Source organism: Prinia subflava, chromosome 13 (genome assembly GCF_021018805.1).
Source record: "Prinia subflava isolate CZ2003 ecotype Zambia chromosome 13, Cam_Psub_1.2, whole genome shotgun sequence".
Classification (NCBI taxonomy): Eukaryota; Metazoa; Chordata; class Aves; order Passeriformes; family Cisticolidae; genus Prinia; species Prinia subflava.
The window spans coordinates 13,150,239-13,174,556 of record NC_086259.1 but is presented as its reverse complement, the minus strand read 5'-3'; the positions used below and the strand labels follow the sequence as shown (position 1 = coordinate 13,174,556).

The 24,318-nt window shown below is 48.0% G+C and overlaps 1 protein-coding gene across 2 annotated transcripts in view; it reads right to left on the bottom strand.

The window, feature by feature from the left end:
- Positions 1 to 24,318, bottom strand: part of GNAO1 (G protein subunit alpha o1) — a 139,330-nt gene that overhangs the window by 22,362 nt on the left and 92,650 nt on the right. For both annotated transcript variants that reach the window (XM_063410545.1, XM_063410544.1), the window contains exons 5-6: positions 3,429 to 3,557; positions 2,607 to 2,736 (exon numbers count right to left, since the gene is read on the bottom strand). In XM_063410545.1, coding sequence (XP_063266615.1) covers positions 2,607 to 2,736; positions 3,429 to 3,557 — 259 coding nt within the window. The remainder of the gene's footprint in view (positions 1 to 2,606; positions 2,737 to 3,428; positions 3,558 to 24,318) is intronic.

Below are 24,318 nucleotides of genomic sequence, written 5' to 3'. Positions count from 1 at the left end.
GCCATTCTCCCTATGCACCCAGCTTTGGAAGGGTTTTATTGGACCCTGATATGCAGTCAGGCTCTTTTCCTCTCATGGCTCCAGGCCAGCAATGGAAGCTCTCTACAAGTCCTTTCACTCTCATGGAGACATCTGTACAGCCCCCAAACCTTCAGTGGCTCAACACAGCTGCAAGTGCCTGGACTGTAGTAAGTATCTCCAAAAAATGAAGCTGGAGGAGCAGCATCCAGCTCACTTTCTCAGCTGCCTCCTCTTTGTGTTTTCCAAGTGAGAAGCAATAAAAGCTGATTGACGTCATTAGAGCCGGCAGATGTGACGGATGCAGACAGCAAATCAGCTGACTGAGGAGATGCTGTTTTACTGCTGGGTTTTTGGAGAGGCACCACATTACCAAGGAGGGGGCCAAACATTTGGGGGTTCACCTGGAAGGGGTCACACCTCTGTTTTTTGCTGAGTGCATTGGCCTTGCTCAGGGTTGTTTATTTGGGTTAGGCAGGGGCGTCCTGCTGGCGTGGTGGTAGTGATGCCGAATCCTTTCCCCGTTTACGCCGAATGTGTAAATGAGCAGCAGCTGCCTCTGCCCTCCTGTTGCTCAGCATCCCCCGAAATGTGTTGTTGAACAGGGACTGAAATAGCAAGCAAATGTCAGTGCTGTGCCAGAGCTGCACCAGGCTGCTCTCCTGCTGCAAAGGGAAAGTTGAAGATGCACAGATCGCAGTTTCTGCAGCACGGCACTTCAGCGGGGAGGCTGAGCTGGCTCCAGGGTGGTGCTGGGTGAGGGACATTCACTGGCAGGTCTCTCCCCAGGAGAGATGCTCTAACCTCCAGTTCAGAGGAGCAGAGTTAAGGCTGACATTTAAAAAATGGCATTGGCATTCAGGCTATTCCATTTTGTGCTCCATGGCTTTGAATCACAGGCTCTGACTTACATAGCTGGGCACCCAAAGGTGACCTGTATTAAAAGCTGCCTTTGGTTTCACAATTTGGGTGTTACAATCTGAGTTATACCTACAGAGCACCTTGCTCTCTACTCATATCACAGCTTTGCTCCCTGGACCTGCCCTCTCGCTCTGTGCTCTTCTGTGTCTCCTGACTGATTTTGCTGCCCAGCTGCAGAGCTCTACAGTGTTCAGCTAATGGCTGGATTTTTCAAATCACGTCAGGAGATTTTGGTTCCTCCCCAGTAAGTCCTAGATGGGATGAGCATCCTTGAATGTATCAGGGCCAGGGTTAGAGGGAGAAAACAACTGGGGATTATAATAAGTGTATATGACAGGATGTGGAGTGTCTCAGTCAGTCTGGAGGGAGACACAGTCATGATCACAGAATCACAAGGACCATCCAGTCCAACTCCTGGTCCTGCACAGAACAACCCCAAGGGTCACACCAAGTGTCTAAAAAGCATTGTCAAACAGTTCTTGAACTCTGTCAGGCTTGGTGCTGTGACCATTTCCCCGGTGAGCCTGTTCCAGTAGCTGATCACACTCTGGGTGAAGAAGCTTTTCCTAATTTCCAGCCTAAACTTCTCCTTTAAACGGCTTCATGCTGTTACCAATTCTGTGACTGGTAATGTTGATATCACCCAGAATTCTGGCATCAATATGATTCAAACAAGGTGATTTCATCAAAGAGTGTGCTAGAGCTTGTAAACCTGGCTCAGAGGCTAGAAATCACAGTCCCCCTAGTCTTTTTGGGACAAGCATCACCTAACAGCAATCTTTCCCTTGATTCCGTCCTCATCCACAGCTTTCTGCAAGCCTGACATCTTTACCAGCAGGAGAATAAAAAGCGTCAGAGAGACAGAGCTGGCAGGAGCAAGCACTGCATGCTGCTGCTGCAGATTGGGCACTGATGAAATCACTCCTGAGTCTGAGTAAGGCCTCCAGTTCCTTTTCATTAGACAAATGTAACTGGGTGCCCACAGCAGTTGTCATTAGTCCCAAAAACATGCATCCCCATCATACTGAATGAATGGTCAGAATACAGTAATGAGTCTTACTGCATCCTTTTTTGTGTATTCAATTCACTTGTATTAATTGCACTATAATACCAGGGAGCACAAAGGTCCTCACCAGCTTTATTTCCAGATGGTATTTTGAGCCTAATGTCACAGTGGGAAGTCATAAAATCTCTCCTAGAGCAAATTACCTGAGGACTCAAACATTTCCATTCTCACTGAGGCAGACAAATTTCTGTAGCCTGAAGAAATAGGTTACATTCCTGGGCTGAGCCCCAGGCGTGCACTGCAGTCCTGCACCTCTGCACCACAGCCTGACTGCTTCCCTGTTTTAAAGCCCACCCAGCTGTATTCTCTTGCTGGTTACAGGGTCCTGTAATGCATTTTGAAAACACAGGTTGACTAGAAAGGAGAAACAAACCACTATGCCTTTACCAGTGTAAGGAAGCATTACCTGGGCATGCAGACTTCATATCAAAGAATGTGAGGGAGGAGAGATCTCCCCAGGATTTCAGAGTCAAGGGGGAGCGATGGGCTAAAGCACATTACTGCAGTACCCCAGGGGGCATTCGGCGATCTCTGAGGAGCTGCTGGCTATGCAGTATCCCATAAAGAGACGTTGGGGCCTCCAGGACCCAGTTAGACTCACCGTGGTTTCGTCTTCATGGAGCACCTGGTCGTAGCCACTCAGCGCCACACAGAAGATGATCGCCGTGACATCCTCGAAGCAGTGAATCCACTTCTTGCGCTCTGACCGCTGGCCCCCGACATCGAAGAGCCTGCAGCACAGGGGAGGACCATCACCACCCTCTCCTCCCTAGGTACCAGGGAACTTTAGCATTCTGGGCATTCTCTGACTCTGGGAGGCTCCAAACACAAAGCAGTGGGTCTCTCACTGCTAGCCTGCTGTTCTCCTGCAGAGCCTGCAACTGAGGAGAACCAGGAGGAGCAGTCACAGACAGGGATGTGGGGATTTGTGGGAGAGCCTTAGCAGTGCGCTGGGTCCCAGAGGGTCTGTGGAGGCGGAGACCACACACTCTTGACTCTTCTATGCTCTAAATACTGTTTGTGTGTGGCTTTCTGTCTTTGTGCCCTTTTCTCTCTACCGGATGGCATCACGAGGGTCAATGTATTGTGTTAACTACGTGTGACTGACTCACTTAAGAGGAAAGATCAGGCCAAATATTTTTACATTTATGAGGCTTGATCAGATTTGGGGGTCAATCCTGTATTATACATTCCAACAAAGAGGTGTTTTTTGGTTAGAAGAAGCTGCCGTGACCTTCTATCTTACAAGCAGGGACTTTCAAGACAAGATTGCCAAACTTTTCATATTGATGACCCTCCAAAATGCTGTGTCTTCTGTAGTGGGAGCTGTCCATGCAATTTAACAACTTCTCCTTTAGGAACTATGGGGAAACCTTGTGATAAACAGTTGTTCTGAAAATTTGCTGTACAGTGTTAGACTAACCTGAAGTGGAGGTTTTTGAATGTGAAATGGGTTTCTACGATGCCAGTTGTTTTGACCCTGGTTCGGAGGATATCCTGCTCGGTGGGCTGGTAGTCTGCAGCTCCAATTCGATCTAAGCTGTCTAGGTAGCTAAGAGAAGGAAAAGAAAAAGAAAACAGCTAAGAATAAGACACACATTAATCTTTGTAAATCTCAGATGACTCTTTCAGCTTCCTATTAATCTTTTTCAATCTCATTTTTCATGGCTGAATGTATTGTAGCTAAAGGAAAAAAAATCCTATTCTGGGGAAAAACAAACCTCAGTAAGCTAAGCATAAAATCTGATAGGGAACTGAAAGCAGGAAATTAAGCATGGTGTGTTGTGAGTCCCGCCTGCAATCTGTGAAAATGCACAGTTTTAATATTAGCTTGCTATTTTTATTCCATAAGGAACAAGGGTCCAAATCAGTCCCTTGTGCTGGATCCTGTACACACACCTTTTTCTGCAAGGGTTTATTCAGATAAGAGGTTGGAGCATACAGGTCTTGCTCCCAGAACATACAGGTCAAGTCCCCTTTGGACATGCCTCTCTCTGTGCTGGGAAGGGAGGGAGGGAGATGCCATGCTTTGCTTTCAGTCAGCTCAAATGAAGGGAGATGAATCTGCACAGGTGAGTCACTGCTTCAGTTCGAAATCCAGGATAGGGCTGGGGCTGCAGGAGATGCAGCTCTTGGAAAGAATCCAGGACACCACTTAAGTGGTGATAATCTGGGAGTAGAAACTGGGGCTTTGGGGGAAGAGAGAGGAGATTTAGCTTTCTAAAGTTTAAAACATGTAACTTTATTCTGCTTTAAGCTTAAAATCTATGAACACAGGCAATGCCTCCCTAAGCTGAAACCTGGGGTAGGAAGTCCTGTTTTTGGCATGAGATGTTTGTGTAGTGGAACCCAACATTTTTGCACATATGACCACAAACCAGTTCTCCCTCCACATTCAAGACAATTTTTAAAAACAATTTATAAAGAAAAGAGGATTTTGGATTACCATTTAGTATGAATTATAAACACAGACCTGCATCACACAGCACAGTCTTTCTCACTACCATTCAGCCTGCATGCAGGCACTCCAGTGTCTCTTAAAAGGGGTTTGATGTGCATTACAGGGCATAAATGCCCACCTCTAGTCCCAGGAGCATCAATCTAATGCTCTGAGTCCTTTCAATATATTGTGGATATAATAGAGCATGTCTGTGCATGAACAGTGATCTTTTCCTTTGATCCCTGTGCCTGGGTGTCACCCAGAGAGGCAGTGGGGCAGGAGGTGACCTGCTGGTGGCAGGACAGGAGGGTACCTATTCAGGTGCCAGAAGATGGCAGTTTTGCCCAATGCAACAGGCAGAGAATGAAATGTAGTAAGAAGAGCTGCACAGTTGCAGAGAAGGAACAGACTTTGTTGTCTCATGTAAGAGTTTTCTGGTGAGTGTGAGATGGTATGAGCTGGAACCATTCACTCAAGATAGCCATGATGTCTATGCTTGACTTTTAGTTTAGCTAAATGCATTTTTTTAAAAACACAGAACATGGATTTAGTCCTGATGAGTAACCACACCAACCCCCTTCATTTGCCTTGCCATAGCCACATCCCATTTGGCCTGAACTTGGCCCTGACCTGCTGCTGGAGATGATATCCCTGCTGCATCCAAACCAGGAATGGCTTTCCATTTGTGTCCTGGAGGGAGTGCACTGAGCAAGGGCTCTGGAGCAGGACACCTGGTGAGCTGGGGCTGTGCACTCTGCTACCCAACAAAACTCCCTGCCACCGTCTCTCATGTCTACCCCACAAGCCAGGAACAACAAATAAACAGCCAAACTCTACCCTAAGGTCAAACACTATCCTCACCCTTCTCGTATCACGTATTTTCCTTACCCATCATATTAATCATTTATTTTTGCTAAACAATTCCAAGAATCACATCACCCAGAGAAAAGAATATAAGCTAAGCAGGCTTATTTTTGTTGTGCCCTTTTTCAAGCATTTAAAGACATTGTGGTTTTGTGACAGATGCTCCTTTAATAACCCTATGATGGGCACTGGATGGATGAATGGGGCTTCATTTGAAATCAGATCCTCGGCTGTGACGGCTGAAGCCACGATCACTCATCTATTCACAACTGGTGTCAAGTTCTGTTATTTAAGAGACAGCTGCAGCTCTTCACAGGGCCCCGCAGACTGAGACAGCTCTGCAGTGCTGGTATTCAGACACTCAGGCTCTCCTCTGTCCTCAGGAACAGAGTACCTCAAGGTGATGTTAAAAAGCTGAGGTGTAAGAGAGGAGATTTTCTTTTCCTCTTGCAGCTCTTGGCAGTACCCTGAAGTCCTTTATCATTTCCTCCATCTTCATTTTCTGCATTTTGTGATGACCCAACTCTCTTCAATTTAAATGTTTTCTATTAATTATTGTTGCTTTTGAGGTCCTCCTTTTATGCTGGGAGTGCAGCAAATGAAGAAATTTACTGCATACTGGCCAAAGGACTCAGGTCCTCAGCAATGCAGTGATGGAGAAGCTCATTACTGTAATTGTTGCTTCCAACCAGCAATGATTTGCTGGTGAATGGCAGCATCACCTAAACCCTGGGCTGTGTGCTGGGATTTCAGGGCATTCTCACTCTCACTACAGCGTGCCCAGTCCATGGCTCTTCCACACAGCATTCCCCTTGGCTGCCTGACAGCAAGTCAGCTCCAGATTTGATTTGATCCTGCATTCTACCTGCTCTGAGGCTTGGAAAGCCTTGCCTCCCTTCCCCTGTGATTCAGCCGAGTTCTCTGGGGGATCAGGGGTTTGGGGAAGCTGGTGCAGCCTGCCAGCCTCTCGAGAGGGCAGGATGACAGTGTTAGAGAGAGGGGAGAGCCAGACAGGATCCATCCTATCTACCCTCTCCTACCTGACAGCATCCAGTTTGTGATCCCAGCTGGGATATCTCCATAGGAACCTTGGCTGGGGGCCCTCTAGCACCTGCTTCCCAGTGCTTAACTGGTGCTTGGCAGAAGAATACTCAGCATCTCCAGTTCTCAACCTTTTCTGGCTGCAGGTGAGCTGAGCTCTGCAAGTCCACAGCCTTGATGTCACTCCCACACCAATGCCTCCAACCTGGCTGCTGGGCACTCCAGCTCCAGCATCTGCTTGCCAATACCCCCCATGACTTTTCTATTAACTCCTCTCTTCATCTCTTTCCTCATCTCTAGTATTTTCCAGCACTCTGTGTGTTTCTCAATGACTTAAATTCTTTCAGTTGTCTGGGTCTGCTTTTCATCTGTTCCTGGGAGTCTCGATGGGGCTCAGCCATCAATTTATATGAAGTTATAAAACATTTTCAGAGCTGGTTTTGAGGCTGCATTCCAAAACTGTTTAAATCTTTGGCTGCTCTTCCCTAGATGAGACTCAGGCTGTGGCACATATTTTTTCCCCTGCACTTGGCTGCAGCTGAGCTGGACCCTGTTGGTGTAAGCAGCCTGTGAAGCTCAGCTGGAGGAGTGTGCCATGGCATAGGTGCCACACTAACACCCAGCTGTGGGAATGGGAGGATCAGCTGGGCTGCTGTTTGGATGCTGAGCTGATTTTAGCTGCTCCTTGTTCTCCTGGGTTCCTACTGGAAGCATCTCAGAGGTTTCACTGGAGTGCTGGTGCTCCCTGCCCATGCTGCTTGGAAGGACCTGCTGGTGTGAGCCTGAGCTGGGGAGAATGCTGTACCTTGGGGGTGCCACCTCTTTGGGCACAGGGAAACCCAAGCAGGGTCAAATTGCTACACATGGTGCTGGATGGCAGCACTGCTGGTATGCCCTTTGAGCTGAAAATCTCAAGGCCAAACTGTTGTAGGAGATAATTAGTTGTCACAGCCAACAGGCTCTATGACACATAATCCCCTCAGAAGCTGGCATCTGTTTAACCAGCAGAAATAAGAGCACTTTGGAGGCCGCGGAGTGAGAGCTTGGCTCCCCCTTCCACATCATTGGTGCTGGCATCAGAGCTCTTCCATTTCCCAGCTCCAGGGTTTGCACACTGGAGTGGAAGCATATCTGAAATGACACATCAGCTCTTACTTGCAGCCTGCCTTGCCCCGGGTTAGCAGGGGTTAAAAAAAATCTGAAGGAAGGTTAGAAGGTTTGTGAGTAATGAGTAACCCTCTAGCATTTCTGCTCCGAGTAGCCGGAGTAGCTCCATTACTGCTTATATCTTTTATTTTAAATGCTTTGTTTTGAAGCAGATTGCAGGTTTCTGAGTCACTCCGTTTGCCATGCTCAGGGAGGTGAAGTCCAAGTATTTTATGCTGCTAAAAAGCAAAATGCAGAGGAAATGGCAATTCACAAGTACAGGGAGAGGAGATCATTGAACAGAGGCTAAGAAAGGCAGGAGCTCTGTACAGGCTAGCTGATAGTGAATAGCTATACAAAGTAGTATTGCCCCTTCATTTGCTGTTTCCAAAAGCATCTGGTAGCACTGTTGGTGCCAGAGACACTGCATGGAGAAAAGGAACTTCAGTCCAGGTGTCCCACGGGAACAGCTCAGTGGCAGCAGCCTACGTGCAGTGCGTGCACAGGGACCCCTCCTCAGGCTCTCAGCTACCACAGGAACCTTCTCCCAGGACTGTGCTGCCTATGCCAAAAGCTCCACTGGCTGCTTTCTTGGATGAAGAAGTGCAGCTGAGGCTGCAGGCTGTGGTCAAGGCTGGATACCTGCGGCAAAGCTTACACAGACGGACATTCACGTTATTGAGCTTAATGGCTGTAAGATGGTTAAACGTCTGTTGGGTTTTTCTTGCCTCGAGGGTGGCACCTTGGCAGTCTTTTTGCATCATCCAGCTCTCCCTGTGCACACCCAAGGTGCTCACACCGTGCCGATGCCACACTCACATCCTCAGTGCTCAACAAGCTGCAGTGCAGCAGCAGCCACAGCTGGGTTTTGGTCTGGGGCAGGTCTGCAAGGAGTGGGAGTTGGAGCTTCAAGACAACAAGCCAGGAGACAGCAGCATCTTCCCAGGCTCCTCCATCCTGGCTGTCCTGCGTTCTGGCCATGTCTCCTCCGTGAAGGAAAGGCCATGTGTGCGTGGGATACCCCAGCCTCGATTTGTTGGCTTGCGCTGTGTTTGATGAGGAAGCAGATCCCCATTTGTCAACACATGCAGCTGAGTCACTGCTGGGTTATTTTGGACTCTGTGTACTGAGGCACTCAAGGGGCAGCTCCAACACTGTGTCCTGGCAAATGCTGAGTTTTAAATCAAGGTTGTCGTGAGCAGGCTCCACCTCATCTAAATCTAAATGATTGAGTAAAGATGGCTCTACCTGAGCACTCCTTCCTTGCTCATAGATGGAAGGCTGCCTGTATCTGATCTTATCTTCCACCTTATCCTCTTCCTTCCTTTCAGTGATGAACACACAATTCAGTGCATATTTAGCATTAAAACCATTTAATATTTAGTGACTGTAGAGTAAGGGTTCAGAGGAGAAGCACTGGGTTTAGGGATTGTCAGTAGTGGCTCTACAATAGCAGAGTAAACTCTTGTAATATCTTTTACCAGAGAGCAAAACCACATGGGCACTGCTGTCTGAAGGTGTGATACAGCTTGGTTTGGCTGCCCAGGGCAGCTGGTGCTGGGCAAGGACCCAGAGGTCACGGCACCACAGTGCTTTTCCTGCAGACACTATGTCCAGTCATATCTGCTGTTCTATTTGAGGGAAAGGGGAAAATCAAGCACAGCCCACTCTCAGAATCCAGCACCAATCCAGCACACACAGAGGTGATGTCACAGGTGTCTTAAATAATTGCCAGTTATGAAAGGCTTGAAATGTTGCCAAGCAGTGGCATCGTGTCCCTTTAGGAATCAATCCTGTCTAAGGGCAGAGACTGTGCAGAGCCCTCCTCTCCCCCTAACAAAAGCCAGAAGGTGGTACACACTGCTCCTGAGGCATTTCCATGTGGGTTATGGCGGGCAGGGAAAAGACCTTAGGGTAACTCATCTGAGGGCAAGAACATTGTCTGCTGTTTTCTCAGTCCAGCCTAGAGAAGGAAGCTCTTGGGAATTTGCTCCTGGATTTCAAGTAATGCGTTTAGTGTTTCTGGCTATGTTCCTCCATCAGTCAGTCCTGCCTCCCTGGCAGGAATTACATGGCAAGTCCTGCTATCTTGCTGCTGATCCTAATGATAAATCTCATTCACGTTCAACCAGATGAGATACCAGCATGAAAACTCCCCGACTTCCTTCCCCTAACTCAATGTGACCAGTAAGATGTCACTTCTGGTGCCTGCTTCTTGCAGGCTGCTAACAGCTGGAGCTGAGGCTGCAGGCTGTGGTCAAGGCTGGATACCTGTGGCAAAGCTTACACAGACACATTCACATTACTGAGCTAATGGCAGTAAGATGGTTAAACGTCTGTTGGGTTTTTCTTGCCTTGAGGCTGACACCTTGGCATCATCCAGCTTTTTGCATCATCCAGCTCTGCCACCAGGCTCAGGGATTATTGGGGTTACTTTCTTGAAAGAACCTTGCTGGATGCCATGGGTGTTTCATTACTCTTCTCTGGGGAGTGAGGAGGATGGTCCCTGCTATTAAAGGAAGGTGCCAAATCTTGACACAAAAGATGCTGCGTTGTGATGCATTTTTTATTTTTTTAGCCCTGCACTGAAGCAAGGCTGTACAGGGCTTGTACATCAAGATCAACTTGACAAGTTGATATTAATACTAATGATAGGCAGGAGGAATGAATAAAGCAGGTTGGAGTTCAGCTGTCCTAGTTAGACTTGCAGTTTTCCAAGGCATGACTGGATCCAGAATAATTTTTAGCATTACATGTGGATGAGAAGAGTCACTAAATAGCAGCTGTGTAACAAAAGTACTTGAGGACATGAGGGGTCTCCAGGTGCAAGTGCTGGCTGGCTTTGCTCACAGGTGGTCAGCTCTGGCAGTACCTCCACTCCTTACAGCTGGAATTAAAGGCCACTGTGTTATGGTTTGAGTTTGTGATCAGAGAGCTCTGGCTGGGGGTGAGGTGGGTTTTGGATGAAAAGCAAGCATGAACAACTTACCCAGAAAAGATTTTGGAAAAGCCCTGGTAAAAGAGATGTGGGCTTATCTTTCTGCATTGAAGCTTGAAAATTGTATGGGATGTAAGAGGGCATGAAAAAGATACTTTTTGACATATCAGAGCCCTTGTGAAAGAGAAAAACATGTCTGGGTCAGATCAATGACTCACCTAGCTTAGCTAGTGTCCAAGAGCAGATGTTAAGAGAAAAGTATGAATACAGGGCAAGCATGCAGTATTCAGCTTTCCCAGCTTCCAGTACTTCATATGGATAACAGAGTTTCAAAGAGAAGTGTGATATCTTTATATTTATTACCCCTAAATCATTTTTCTTCCAGAAATTTGTCTAGGCACTTTTTGCAGCAATTTAAACTTCTAACAACCACATCTGCAGCAAGGAATTTCCAAGCTCAGCTACCCTGTCTGTGAACAAACTGCCTTTTTCTGGTTTTTAAACTGCCATCTCAGAATTTAACTTTGTTAATTTTTGAATGGGAACAGCTGTCCTCTCTCTCCTCCCTATCCCCCATTTGTTTCTCTGTAGACATCTCTGAGACCTCCTCAACATCCGTTGTGCAGCATCTTTACTCTGCTACCAAGACATTACTGCAGGGAAGCACGCTGGAGCCTTTTGTCACATAGGAAGGTGTTTTCCTCATGTCCCAAATCCTTTCTGAGATGGAGAAAGGAGGGAGCCATAGCTGCCTTGTTCTACAAGTGACCATCTGTTTTATGGTCACTCAATCTGATGCTATTTGGAGAAGCAGGCAGTGTAACACCAGGCCCCTGGGGCTGCTGCACGGGGCACATTCGGTGACCACAGTCCACCAGCAGTGCTGTGATGCTTTTAGCAGTGTCCTCATCTGGGCAATGCCACTGTTTCATATAAAGTCTGTTGTTTAAATTGCTGTTTAGCACAGAGCTGCAGACCACAAGGCACAGTTGCCTTTGTTTGATAAGCAAAGGATTTTGACAGGGGCTGGCTGTGTCTGTCCAGTGGCTCTGCGTAAGCCCGGGATGACGCACGGCTCAGGCTGTGCAAGGTCTCCTCTCCTGGTGGCCCTGCACGCAGGTGTCCTCTGCACAGCAGGGCAGACACAGGCACTGAGCGAACTTCAGCTGAGGAGAGGAAAGCTCAAAGCTCCAGCCTTGCTCCTGCTTTACGTAAGGCTCTGCTTCCCTCTGATGCCCAGCTCTGAGGGACAGCAGCTGAGCTGGAAAAGGGATGAGGAATGGTGGGACTTGGAACCCTGGAAGTGAGCAGGATCTGTGCCTAAACCTTTATGCAACAGAGTCAGTGGGTTTGAAGCTTTTTTTCTTTGCTCCAGGACTGCTGTTATAAGCTGGCTGACAGTGGAGCTGATGGTTTTCTATACTGTAAAAAGAAGAAAGGAAAGAAAAGGAGGGGCTAAAAATAAGCCCCGGGGAGTTTGGGATAATGAAGGGCTTGTTCTGAGAAGGAGCCTTGCTCAGAGAATGCAGGCCCCGTGCTGCAGCGGGGCCCCTGGTGCATTCACAAGCATCTGCTGAGCTCAGACTGGGGAGAGGCATCAGCTAACCCAGTTTGCTGCATGCACAGCCCCCAGCTAGCACACCAGCACAGCACGAAGGATCGCTTGCCCCAGTGCTCCTTGCACTGCACAGCAGACGATTCAATTTGGCCCCAAGGCCAAATGAGCTAATTACTCAGAATTACTCCAGCCCTGGAAAGCAGACAGCTGGGACCACAGATGAAACCAGTCCCTCAGACTTTAACCTTTTGATCAGCCGCTGGCCAGAGATATTCATCAGGGTGTGCACAAAGGCCTGGGACATCTATTTACACACTTGTTGGTGAAGTAGCATTAACATATCCATTTCTAAGCTGGAGGAAAAGAACTAGATATAGCTGCAGTGTTTTGTAGTACTCGGTGTCTGTCTGCAGCAGGGATAGCACCAGTGAGAGACTTAGATTTAATGCTGCAAAGAAAAGCATCACTTAATGAGATCTGTGTTCTCCTATCAAGTAATTGGAGGATGCCCATGGCTGGATGATGGTGCAATTACGAGGAGTGGGACAGGTCTGTCGGGAGCTGACTTCAATCAGGGGCCTCATTTGTCCACTCACCCTGCTGAGGAAGATGCGTTGCTGATGGAGTGGGAATCGTATCTCTGGATCTTCTCATCTGTCCATTTTCCTGATCTGTTAGCAAGCTATGGGGATTTCTGCTTTCAAATGTCATTTAAGCATCCCTGCCAAAAACCATGGGTACCAAAATTAGCCAGCGCTCTGCCATGGACAGATGTGACTCATAGGTAGCAAAAGCAAAACCTGGAAATTTTACCCTTGGCTGCACACCAAAAATATCTTAGTTATCCCAGACATAGGTGGATCTCTTGGGCGTGTAAAATCTGTGCTACGCAAATGGACTTTCCGGTCCTTCTCAGCAGCTGTCAGGCTGAGGCTCCTTCGAGAACAGCTTTGCTTGTGGTATTGCAGCATTTTGGTTTCAGTCCAGGCCAGATCCAGAAGCAGAGACACGTAAGGGAAAATTCATGGAGTTTCTCATCCCTTTGGAAAATGTTCAACCGAATTGTTGTCAGGAGAAGATTGTTTATAGTATATCAAAATAGCTTGACTGTTCTCACCAGGAAAGGCTGTCACCTGCTGGCCCCCCATTTTTTTCTTTCTCCCTCTTCTATCAATATGAGCAACCTCAGAGGTCTATTACCACAGTCTCCTGTCACCACACACCCACCCCTGGGGTTAGGCTCCTGCAGTTCTCCAGACAGAGGTTTGGGTTGCTCCCAGGTCTCTGCAGGAGTGGGCTGACTCCTGTGCTCAGCTCAAGATGCATCAGGGACATTTGCATGACAAAACTGATTTGGGATACTCTGTATGGGACAGCCCAACCACAAAGCTGGCGTGGCTTTGTGGGAGATGAGCTGAGGACACAGCCTCAGAAGCATGTCCTTCCACAGGGCTGGGAAAAGCTGTCTGCACTTGAGCTTGTGCAGACTTTCCTCTGTGCCTTGGGAACATGTTCCTGCCAGAAGCAGCCTCTGCTGCCTTCCCATGGACCTGGCAGTGACCACATCTCTTGGGAGCAAGCCATGGGCCAAGGTGCTGCAGTAAGCCAGGCTGGCAGAGCAGGAGTTCCTCTCTGCTTGTGGGAGAAGTTTGAATTGGTTGAATTGACCCAGGAGCACTTCACTTCCAGTGGGAGGATGGAGCTGGGCCAGAGAAACAGTACATCTGGAAAACATCAGGAGTTCTTCCAGACGTTGTGGGCTTTATTCCCAATAAAAGCCTTTGGTGTGCTTCCTCTTGGCTGCAGGAGGGGAGGACAGCACCTTGAGCAAAGCACTGCCCCTACTCCCTGCTGCTGGAGCACCTCAGCTCTTGCTGAGCAGGATTGATGTGTCCAGCCTCCCACTGGAGCAGGGAAATACTACTAATCACACTTGCTTTAGGAGGTATAGACATATTAAGGGGATAGATGATTTACCTGAGGACATGATGGGAAGTCTGTGGTGACACTTGGAAGACACTCTGGGTTCCCTATAATGCAGTCAGAAGCTTTGACCACAAGACATTTCCACATTGAGTTTTATAACCCTCAAGCAATAGTCTGTTTTTAATAGAGATTTTGCCCACTTAGGGGCAGGTACTGCAAGGCTGGTAGAAACTGAATGTGTTATATAAAGGCCTACTATAAGAAAGAAATACATTCCCTACACAAGGAGCAGCCAATAAAATGGTGTTACAATTGATGATTAAATCACAAGTTAACTCAAGAATTTGAATGGAGATAAATAAATGCTGCTTCTTCTTTTTTTTTTTTCTGGTGAACAAACAAGGCTGAAAATGGATGTTGTCATGTACCTTTCTGCTCCATCCAATATAATTTCATGCATTCCCTTATGGATTTTGATGAGTTCTGCAGATCAATGACACAGCACTTAAACACAAGCTAAGCAGTAATTACAGATGCATGCAAGATTTATTCATCTGGTGGCACTGCACCAGCTGATGGAAGGATCAGCTGTATCAAATCGATGTTTGAAGCTTCTCAAAATACAGAGGTTTTTTGGCTTCCACTGCAAAGAGAAAATGGAAATAACCTCCTGAATCCCAGGAATACCTCCTTAGGTCCATACAGGGTAAGGCTGCAGGATGGATCTGGGTCACATGTGCACTGTTGCTTGTCCCTTGCCTCTGCATCCCCATAAATATTTTCTTGTGGGGTCCTTTTGACATGCTCACTGCATGACCCACTTGTCCCCAGGGCTGAGGACTGGACTGATGAGATTTAAAGCATAAGTAAGGAAAAAGAAGGAGAGGCATTGCAGAGAAAAGGGCCATGGAGCAGGCATGTCCCATGTGCCCAGGCCTGCCATGCACAGGCAGGGAGCCAGCGTGACGTGGAGCAAAGGGAGCATCTGGGGGACCGCAGCCGAAACCACGGAGGTGCGTAATGTGGCACTGTTGTTATGGGAACACGTGGCAGGGGAGGCAGGGTAGCATGTGCAAAGAAAGAAACTGGATTTTGTCCAATTTTTCTTCAGGCTTTCCCTGTTGATGTGAGTTATCTGTTCATACAGGAGGTCTCCCATTCCATGCAGTAAAGCTGCTTGCTCCCCACTGTCACCCCAGGATGCCCTGGCAAGGGCACGGATCCCACACTGCAATGATCTTTGGTGGGACTTCAGAGAAGGTGCTAATCCTACACCTTGCACTGACAGCTCTGAGTGCAGGTGAGATTGAGACTGTGGATCAGGAGATTCAGATCTTTATCATGTGTGGAGGAAGAGGCTCTTCCATCCCCAAGTGTGGGTGGAAGGGGATGGAACCAGAGGTCCCGTGGGCAGGGTATAGGTAGTTGAGCTCCTGTGCAGAAATATGCAGCCTTTTTTCTGAATTTGTTTGTAACTTCTGCATTTATGCCCTTTCTTTGTTTATGAGCTTTTGTTCAATGAGAAGGTCCTCTGGGGATTTCTTCATGTGAACTTGCTGCTTTAACGTTAGTTTAATTTGAGCAAAGGTTTTTGCCTGGACTCCATTATCGATTCCCAGCTCTCAGAGCTGCTAACTAGCATCAGCCACCTCTGTCTCTTTCTTTCTTCTATTCCTGCCCATGGCAGATTTGGCATCACTGCTCAGCACACTGGTGCAGTATTTCTCATGTTGGGGACTGCAATACCATGGTTCTGTTTAACTGCAAATGTTTAAATTGACATTAATGATGCTCAGTAGGATGTACTGGCTGGTGTTTTCCTGAAGGAGGATTTGGAAATGGTTCTTATGCTATTGCCAAACCTTACATACCAACAGCAATACTGAGGGGTTGGAAAATTCTGATTTATACTGCTAAAAGGGCTGTAAAAGCCTCAGAACTACAATGACTGCTCACATGCTGTTTCATGGACCAGAATTGCAGTTTTAGAGCAATAAATTTTTTTTCAGTGCTGGTGTTCCCAACAAACCTGCTGCTCAGCACTGGGGTGACAATGTAGCCCAGCAAGGAAGGGGTTACAGAGACACAAAGTGCATTGTAAATCCCCAGCAAAAGACTTGGACTAACCACCAAAACCAGAGCTGACACTTCTTGGCATGGCTCCATGGTGCAATTTCTGCCTGGCTTCCCTCTCCCCTGCATCTCTTCCTTTTCCTCCCAGCAGCATGGAGTAGGCACTGCCTGAAATCTAAGCTCAGAACCATTTCTGCCCTTTTTTTTCCCAATAAATTCAGTCTTTGGAGAGTCTTGGGGTGCCCAGGGACCTTTGAGGAGGTCTCTTCTCCAGGCACTCAAGCATTCAAATGCATTAAATGTACTGGAGGTGGGGAATGGGGATTTTGGCACGAAGATGGGTGTTCACTCCGCTGCTCTCCAGCCTCCTTCTGCTGTCATGAACAAACTGAGAAACCCTGCCCAGAGCCTGTGCCCACAAAGCAGAGTGAGTGTGTGCCTGTCCCTGACAGTCCTTGCAGGAATATCCTGAGAGCCTGAGCTGGGCAGGGGGAGAGGCACATTGGGGGCTTACAGGTTTTTTTTCTGGGTGGACTGACAATACAGGAGTTTTGGGTTTGGATCTGTGTCATATGTCAGTGGTCTGAAGGCAAGGAACATACATGGGGAAGATGAAACAATAGTTCATAGACAGTCTTTGTTATTTTTACTGTAATAGTGTAAAAGGTGTGGATGAACGGACTGACACAGACCTAGCACTAGCTAGTGCCAACTAGTGTGTTGCAGGGGCAAAATTAAAAAAATACAGGAAAAGGTCAAAAATCTGTGTGCAGTGTATTAGGCCCCCTGTGCTGATGGAGCTCATGCCCAGCTTGTATGGCAGAGTGGCACATGAGCAGTGCCATGGCAGCATCACATTTGTCTGCCTTCAGTTCTGCTGCCTAAGACAACAATAGTCTCATCTATGGGTGCTCTGGGGAAAAACAGGTACAAAGAACCCCCTTGTCAGCTTTCCAAGAGAGGGAGGAGGCAGGAAGGCCACCCTGGCACTGACCCAGCCCTGGAGTGGTGGTCTCCACTGGGCTGTACTGAAATCCCCAGGAAAATCACAGCCCCCTTGCCACCTGCACATTTAGCTTGTGCCTAAATGCCCCTGGTGCCAGGTTTCTCCCAAGACACTCCCTTTACACACCGCACACACAGCACTGGCCATGCCCAAACTTGTGTCTGTGCTGCTGAGTCCTGGAGAAAGGACCCCACATTTTCTTCCTTCCATCCAAAATGCAGCTCGATGGCTGGGGGTTGAATGTTGGCTCAGCACATGGCCTGGATAAGCAAGACACAAAGTGCTGTTTGCTCCAGGGCTAATTAGAGCTATTGTATCAATTAGTCTGTGAAAGAATCAGTGCCCTGAGCTCCACAGAGCAAATCCCAGCCCACAGAACAGTCTCGGCCAGGTGCTGGGACTCTGCTCTGGTGGGGCTCCCCCAGCCCCCTGCCATGCTCTGCCTGCCCAACCCCACCAGCTCCTGCCCTGCTCTGCTGCTGCCCCCGCTGCTCTCGCCACCCTGGATGTCAGCAACTCATAAACAGCAGCGTGTTATTGTCCCCAACAGCAGCGTGTCACTGTCCCCGCCGGGAACCGCGACAAGGAGCTCCAGCCGGCTGGCCCGCGGGCACACGGCTCCCAGGGGCCCGGGAGCTCTGCCTTCCTAACAGAGCCTGTGACACCCTCCCTTCATGGGCACAGACCTGGTCCTTCAAAACCATCATTGCTGAGTCCTGTGACCTTGTGATTTTACAGTGTGTCACATCCTTTTTTCCCCCCTTTTCTTCTCTCAAGCCCCTCAAGGCTAGATATGAGATGGGCTATTTGCTTAAGGAAATAAAAAAGGGCTTTCCAGCGCTCCTGGTCACAGACAAAAGGCTTTAAAGTACAAGCCAGAGGCTTTAGGAAGCAGCCGATAAAAGCAATTTTTCAATGCTTCTCTTAATAAAAACAGGGAGTTTCAGCTAAGCTTGTGATTGGTTTTGGATTTAACTCCTAACCTTAAAGCTGGATTTTGAATAAAACTCCTAACCTGAGCATGGGGATGCTGCATTCTTCTAATGGGAAAGGGTGAGTGTGTGCACTGTCTGGTCCCCAGGAGGGGGTGGGGGGAATGAGTGGCAGCAGCTGCACACCCCTAGCTTCACTCAAAAGCTTTTGGAGCTTTCCTGCACCGTGGGACCTGATGAATTGCACAGTGGTGCCAAAGCCCTGAGCAGGGCACAGGATGGGGAATGGGATGATCCACGGAGGAATCAGAAATTGTGAAGGAGGGGAAAGGAAGATAACTGCATCCTAAGCATACAGAGCTGATCTGTTCTGCTTGGCAGGGCTTGTCCTAGGCTGCAGTGGCTTCTCCTGGGCTGTTCATCCCATGGCTGGTGCAGGCAGCTCTGCCCCAGTGCTCCCAATGTACTGCTACCTGCTCCCTGGACTGCAGCAAAGTCCTTTTTCTACTTTTCTTTACAAACTGGGATGATTTCTGGAATAGGACTGGGGGAGGGGGGCACAGGCAGCTGTGCATCATCCCCCATCACACCGCCACCACTGGTGCCTGCAGACCTGTGTGGAAGACAGCTTGCTCCATCGCGGAGCCTGGCTACAAAGAAATCCCTGCATTCCTGCCATTCTTTGCCATTTAAGGGTTTCAAAAGGATAGCAAATACATCGGGAAACCACATGCCACCGCCAGGCTCACCTCCCAGCGTCACAGATGGTGCCAGACCCGACGGCAGCCGTGTGAAGAGCCTCAGCATGGTGGTCTCTTGACAGATTTTCCTGCAGACACACTGCAGAATCAGGAGGCTGAGAGCAGCCGGATGGTCCCCACATGGTCACACACACTGCTGGGGGACAGGGCTCAGAGCCCCTAGTGCACAGAGCTGGGTGCTGACTAGCTGGCATAAAGAAGGAATCACACACACGGGGTACATACGCCTTGCTAGAGCTACCCAATTCCCTAGGGAGGTTCTAGGAGCAATAGTTACCCTGAGAGCCTCTCTGGTGCACCCCTGTCCTGTCCTCAGCCTGTGTGAGCGATGCTGTTTGTCTTGTAGGGCAGGGTGTGATGGTAGAGCTGGGGGTGCATGGTACATCAAACCTCAGGGTGCAGAAAGGGAGAGGGAATTGGATTCCTTGGCTTTGCAGGGCAGGAGGGGCAGGGGCTGCAAGTTCCAAGGAGAGTCTGGACTCCCTGGCTGTGAAGCTGCATCCCAGCACTGCCACACCCTGGTGTGATGAGGAGGTTGGGGTGAAAGGTGGGAGACCCAGTGAGGTGTGAGGTGCTCACTTCAGGGAGTGAGTGCTGCCTGTGGAAGGGCAGAGCTGGTGGGAGAGGGAGGCCCAAGCCAGCAATAGGGGCAGCAGTGAAAAAACAAACTCAACAGAACCAAAAAAACCCAATCCCAACCCTTGGTGGCAGCCTGCCAGCTCCAGCTGGTTTCATAAGGACATTTCAGCCTAAAAATACACAAATACTCAGCCAAAAAAAAAGTCACATCTTTCTGCGCTGAATCTGTCACCCACAGCCCTTCACAAGGCAGGAAGAAATTCCTGTTGGGTCTGTCAGTTGGTGATGAGAACAGATTATCTGGGGTGCAGGACTACAGTTCAGCAGGTTTCCTTGGGGGGATGCCCTGTGCTGTGTTTATAAATGGTGCTGGCTGCTCCTCCCCACTAAGCAAAATGTGAAATGAGAGGAGCTCGTTTCCAAGTTCTTGCAGTGTCTCCTCCTCCAGGCAGTGTGAACTACCTCAGCTCCCACCCTTTCGGTGTGAGCTTTGCCAAAATGGGGACAGCACTGATCTGATGAGCCCATTTAATTGTGTCTTATTAAACACCAATTTACTTAGTCAAAATGTCAAGATTTTACTAATTCCAGGCGAAAGACAACACAGTTATGATGCAACACAGAATGAAAAATGGGAGAGAGGTGGCAGGTACTGCTATGCCTTTGTCCTCAAGGAATGAACTACCTATTTAGCTTCTCTGCTCCTCCTTGCAGGGCAGTCTGTATCTCCTGCATCTCTTCAGAGCTTTACTCCAAAGGAGGGTGGGTCTGGTGGAGCTCTGCCTCTGCCCTGTGGTCAGAGAGGGACCAAGAGGGATGGAGGTCCAATGTCTCATGATGAGGCTGTGTTATGCAGAGTCCAGCAGACCTCTGCCTATGAGTTTTCTGCCAAAGAAGCTCAATTCTCATGCTCTCCTGTCAGCATTTGGTCAGATAGGAAGGTGAGCATCACTTAACACCCACTGTCAAGATAGTCTGATGTGGTCTCCACTCTGCTTTGGGCCAACAGAGGCAACCCCTGGAGAGTTTGTACCCAATTTTTGTGAAATTGGGTGTTCCAGGTGGGTGAAGACTGAGGGGGAGATGCTGGAAAACTTCAGCTGATTTAAAAAACAATGTCTTTCCTATTGTGCTCTTCCACCACCTCACACTCAGCCCTAGGTGAAGCCATACAAGAACAGCAATTCCTTAATTTATGAGGATAATAACAAAACCTAATACCTCTACCAAGCCCAAGCCCTGCTAGATTACAACAGGTTGAGGCTCAGATTTCCCGTGTCTCCCTCACCTTGCACTGACAAGAAACAACCCCACTTCAGAGCCAGCATCAGCACCAGCAGACATTGCAGAGCTGCTTCTCTCTGGAAATAGATTTGCATCTCATTTGTGGGAATGGAACAAGGTTGGTGATTCCAGTCAACCATGTCTGGCCTTTATGGACTGTTTTGTTGTTCTTGTCGTAGGGGGAACTTTATTATTCAGAGCTGGTGGGCATATTTACTTACTGGGGCAAATTAAACCATAAATTCAGACAAATGTACCTACCTCTACACTTGTGATGTATTTTTCCTTTCTGCTTTATTGGGTTCCAAGACACAAAGGTGGATTGTTCAATAAACAGTGCAATGCAAGTCATCCCAATTAATTGGATTGTTCCATTTATGCTGCTACTGCCTCCAATTAAATGCAAGGGAGCGCAAGTGACAAGCACGAGTAAGATGGGTGTGCAGAAAACCATATTCTAATGCAAAAGCTGTGATGAGAAAATGGAATCTACACACCTGATGGGAATATTAATGCAAAACCTTGACCTATAATTCTTTTTTCCTCAGTCTGAGCGTGCCAGAAACAATTGCAGCTTATTAAAATGGATCATGTCCTGACAGTCATGCATAATGACCAAGTCCCACAAGTCCCATGGTTTAAATGTTTGCCTTACTGGTGAAGCCAGCAAGGTAAATGTTTAGACCATGGGACTTGTGGGACATGGACATTATCACACAGCTGCATGGTCCTACATGACTAGACACAGGAAACTGCAGCAAACCTTGAAGACTCTTTCTCTCTTTTAAACCCAGTGTTATCAGAGAAAGAGTGAAGGGAAAAAAAACAAATCCAAGAGTGCCAGTGTGGGTTGGACCTCTGGAGTTCATCTGGCCCACCCCCCTGTTCAAAGCAGGACCAACTTCGAAATTAAATTCAGGTTGAAAGTTAGCTCAGGTGGCTCAGCATTGAGCACTTCCAAGGATGGAGATTTTATAGCCTCTCTGGCCAGTCTGTTTCAGTGCTGCCTTGTCAGGGCTCAATCTGGAAGCCATTCACCACATCACAACAACATCTGGCTCTACTTTCTTAACTGCTTTTTTGATGCAAAGTGTGTGTTGGCACGTGGGATGCAGCAAGTATCAGTAGGGAAGGTGATAGCATCGTGCAAAGACAATTCTTTTGCAAGAAAAATAGATCAGAGAACAGTCCCACACAAGATGGGGTGAGAAGAAAGGCACTGCAGTATTTTATTCTGAGTCTGGTGCCATTTTTCTGTAAGGCACTGCCAGACCAGTCCTTGCAGATGGAATAATCAAAATGTTGTCCAGTTTGGGCTTGGTATTTGGCACAGACTTGCGATGTCAGTGCTGTGGTTTGCTGTGGTAGAGCAACAAACACAATTGCATCTCTTTTTCTCCAGTGAGCAGTGAGGTCTGTATCCCTCTTCAGAGGCATCTCTCCCTCCCTTGGCTCCTGATGGAGAGAGCCAAAGGCAACAAGCTTCCTAGCCCTGACACCTCTGATATGTGTGAAGATGGATGGGTTGAATGCAGGCCTAAAATATTTTACATTTTCACGGCAGTTTCACAGCCCTGGCATTATCAAATGATCTTTCAAAGTACTGGAAGCAGGAAGAGAAGAACTTGAGAGAGGTTCTGGCTTTTTTGTGTCTGTGTACTTGCAAACTGTCTCTGCCTACACATCTTGCAGGGCCTGTTCCTGTTTGGAGATGCACACGGAAAATCAGTGCTCGTGTGGATGCTCTGTCTGCTCCATTTCCCCCCTGAAGTTTGGAGGCTGTTCAAAGCAGGTCTCCATCTCTGGGTGGTTAAATCAGACTTGCCCTATGTGCTGCACTCCACTGACCAGCCTAGTTAGCAACTCGAGGCTAGGAAACACAAGACAATTTTAAAATCTGAACAAAAGTAGGAGATTAAGGAAACCAGCTGGAAACCTCTATTTTGCTGATTTTGAAAGCAAAATGTGGGTCACAGATGTGTTTCCACAGACAGAAACTGGCTGGAGAAGAAAAAGACATCAGCATTGCCCAGACTCTTTGATGATCAGAGGTAGATTTAGCTCCTAGGCATAGAGACAAGAAAGGAAGAGGAGACTAAGTAGGAATAAAAAACATAATCAAGATATTAGGAATGTGGAACGCAACCCACCCGTAAATTTGCCTTAGGGAACTACAAAAAAATGCAGTAATAAAAAAAGATGAAGCCAATTGCTACATGTTACTCTCTTCCCTTGTCTTGCCTTCCTTATGGTTTTGCTTTTTGCAGTCCAAGACACAGGGGGTTCATTACAGAACCTTCCCTCTTCCTCGATCATGTTTTTTCTTTGCAAAAGTCCTGTTTTCTACTGCTCCTTTGCAGTAGCTACAAAATCCTTGCTAAAGACCAGCTGACCTTAGAGCCCAAAAGAAACAAAGCTTTGCGGAAAATCCATACTGTGTGCATGTATCAGAAGTTAGAAAGCAATGTGCTCCGGCCCATCTGGCTCCAGAAGGGAGCTAATACTCACTTCTTTTTAGTCTAACACAAAAGATTAAACTTATTTTTAGTGAAATTGATGACAGACTGGTTAGAGGCATGCTGCCGACCCTTGCAGGCTGTTGGTTAGTCTGTGACTTGGTCTCCCAGGGGCAGCAACAGAAGGCTTGTTGTTCCAGCCATTTAAAAAAACTCAAGGTAAAGCACTGGAAGAGCAATTAAGGACAACAGCAGCCCCGACTCAGTGAAGCCCAGGTGGTGGCTCCTCAGAAATAGCCAAGCAGCAGGGGGAGGTTCTGAAAAGCACTCAGGGCATTTGGCGGGTGGTTTCTGGGGTGAAGGGAAGTGCCAGGAGCACTCCTGAAGGTCTCACCTGTGCTGGCCACAACACGACCTGGTCACTTGGTGCCTTCAGGTTTTGTGGCATGTGCTGAGCAGCCATGGAGCACAATCTCCAATTCCTGTAGGAAACTTCCCTCCTGGCAGCAAAATGCCAGTCCCTACAGCTTAACACCAAGGGAAGCCTGAAATGAAATGCTAGTGCGGCTCACTGCCTGTCACTGTTTTTCAGACTTTGGGGAACTTAGAATTCAGTTCTTGTCTGGAATTTATTTTTCTCAGCCCTAATGAAAACACATTTTGTAGCTGTTAGGTTTTAAACTGAGTATCAGTGTCAATAAAGACAAGCCTTTTCCCAGGGTGGGAAAAAATATAAAACTGTCTCGAATCTTCCACTCATGCAAAAGTAAACAACACCAAAGCATTGAAAAATTAAGTAAAATATATTCCTCTTTTCACTGGGAGTCCACTGGGCATGAGAAGTACCAACTGAGCTCTCATTTGAACCACCATCTCCTGTGATGGCACCAGGGCCTAGAGGCGCAGCAGGACATGTTATGGTGCCCTGCCATGGGACAGCATCTCTGCTCCCAGTGGTGGAACCACCAGAGGCTCCTAAACACCAGCAAGGCTGTAAATGAGAAGGACTTTGTCAGCTTCTCCATCCAACCTAGCCCAGAGAAAAAAAGGTGTCCAGCCACAGCACAAGTCACAGTGCAGCTAAGGAGAGAGGCAGCACAGCACTCCCCCGGCAAGGAGGGTCATCCATCCTCATCTGGATGCAAGAGATTTTGTCAGAGACACCAGAATTCACTTGGCTGGGCTGCTCCCAGATTGAAATTGCTGCGAATACTACAGCACAGAGCCTCTTCAGTTGATGTCTAGAAACTGCTTGTGGTTTCAGAGCTCTTGCTGATGAATTGCCCAGCAGCTGGTCATACTGGAAGAG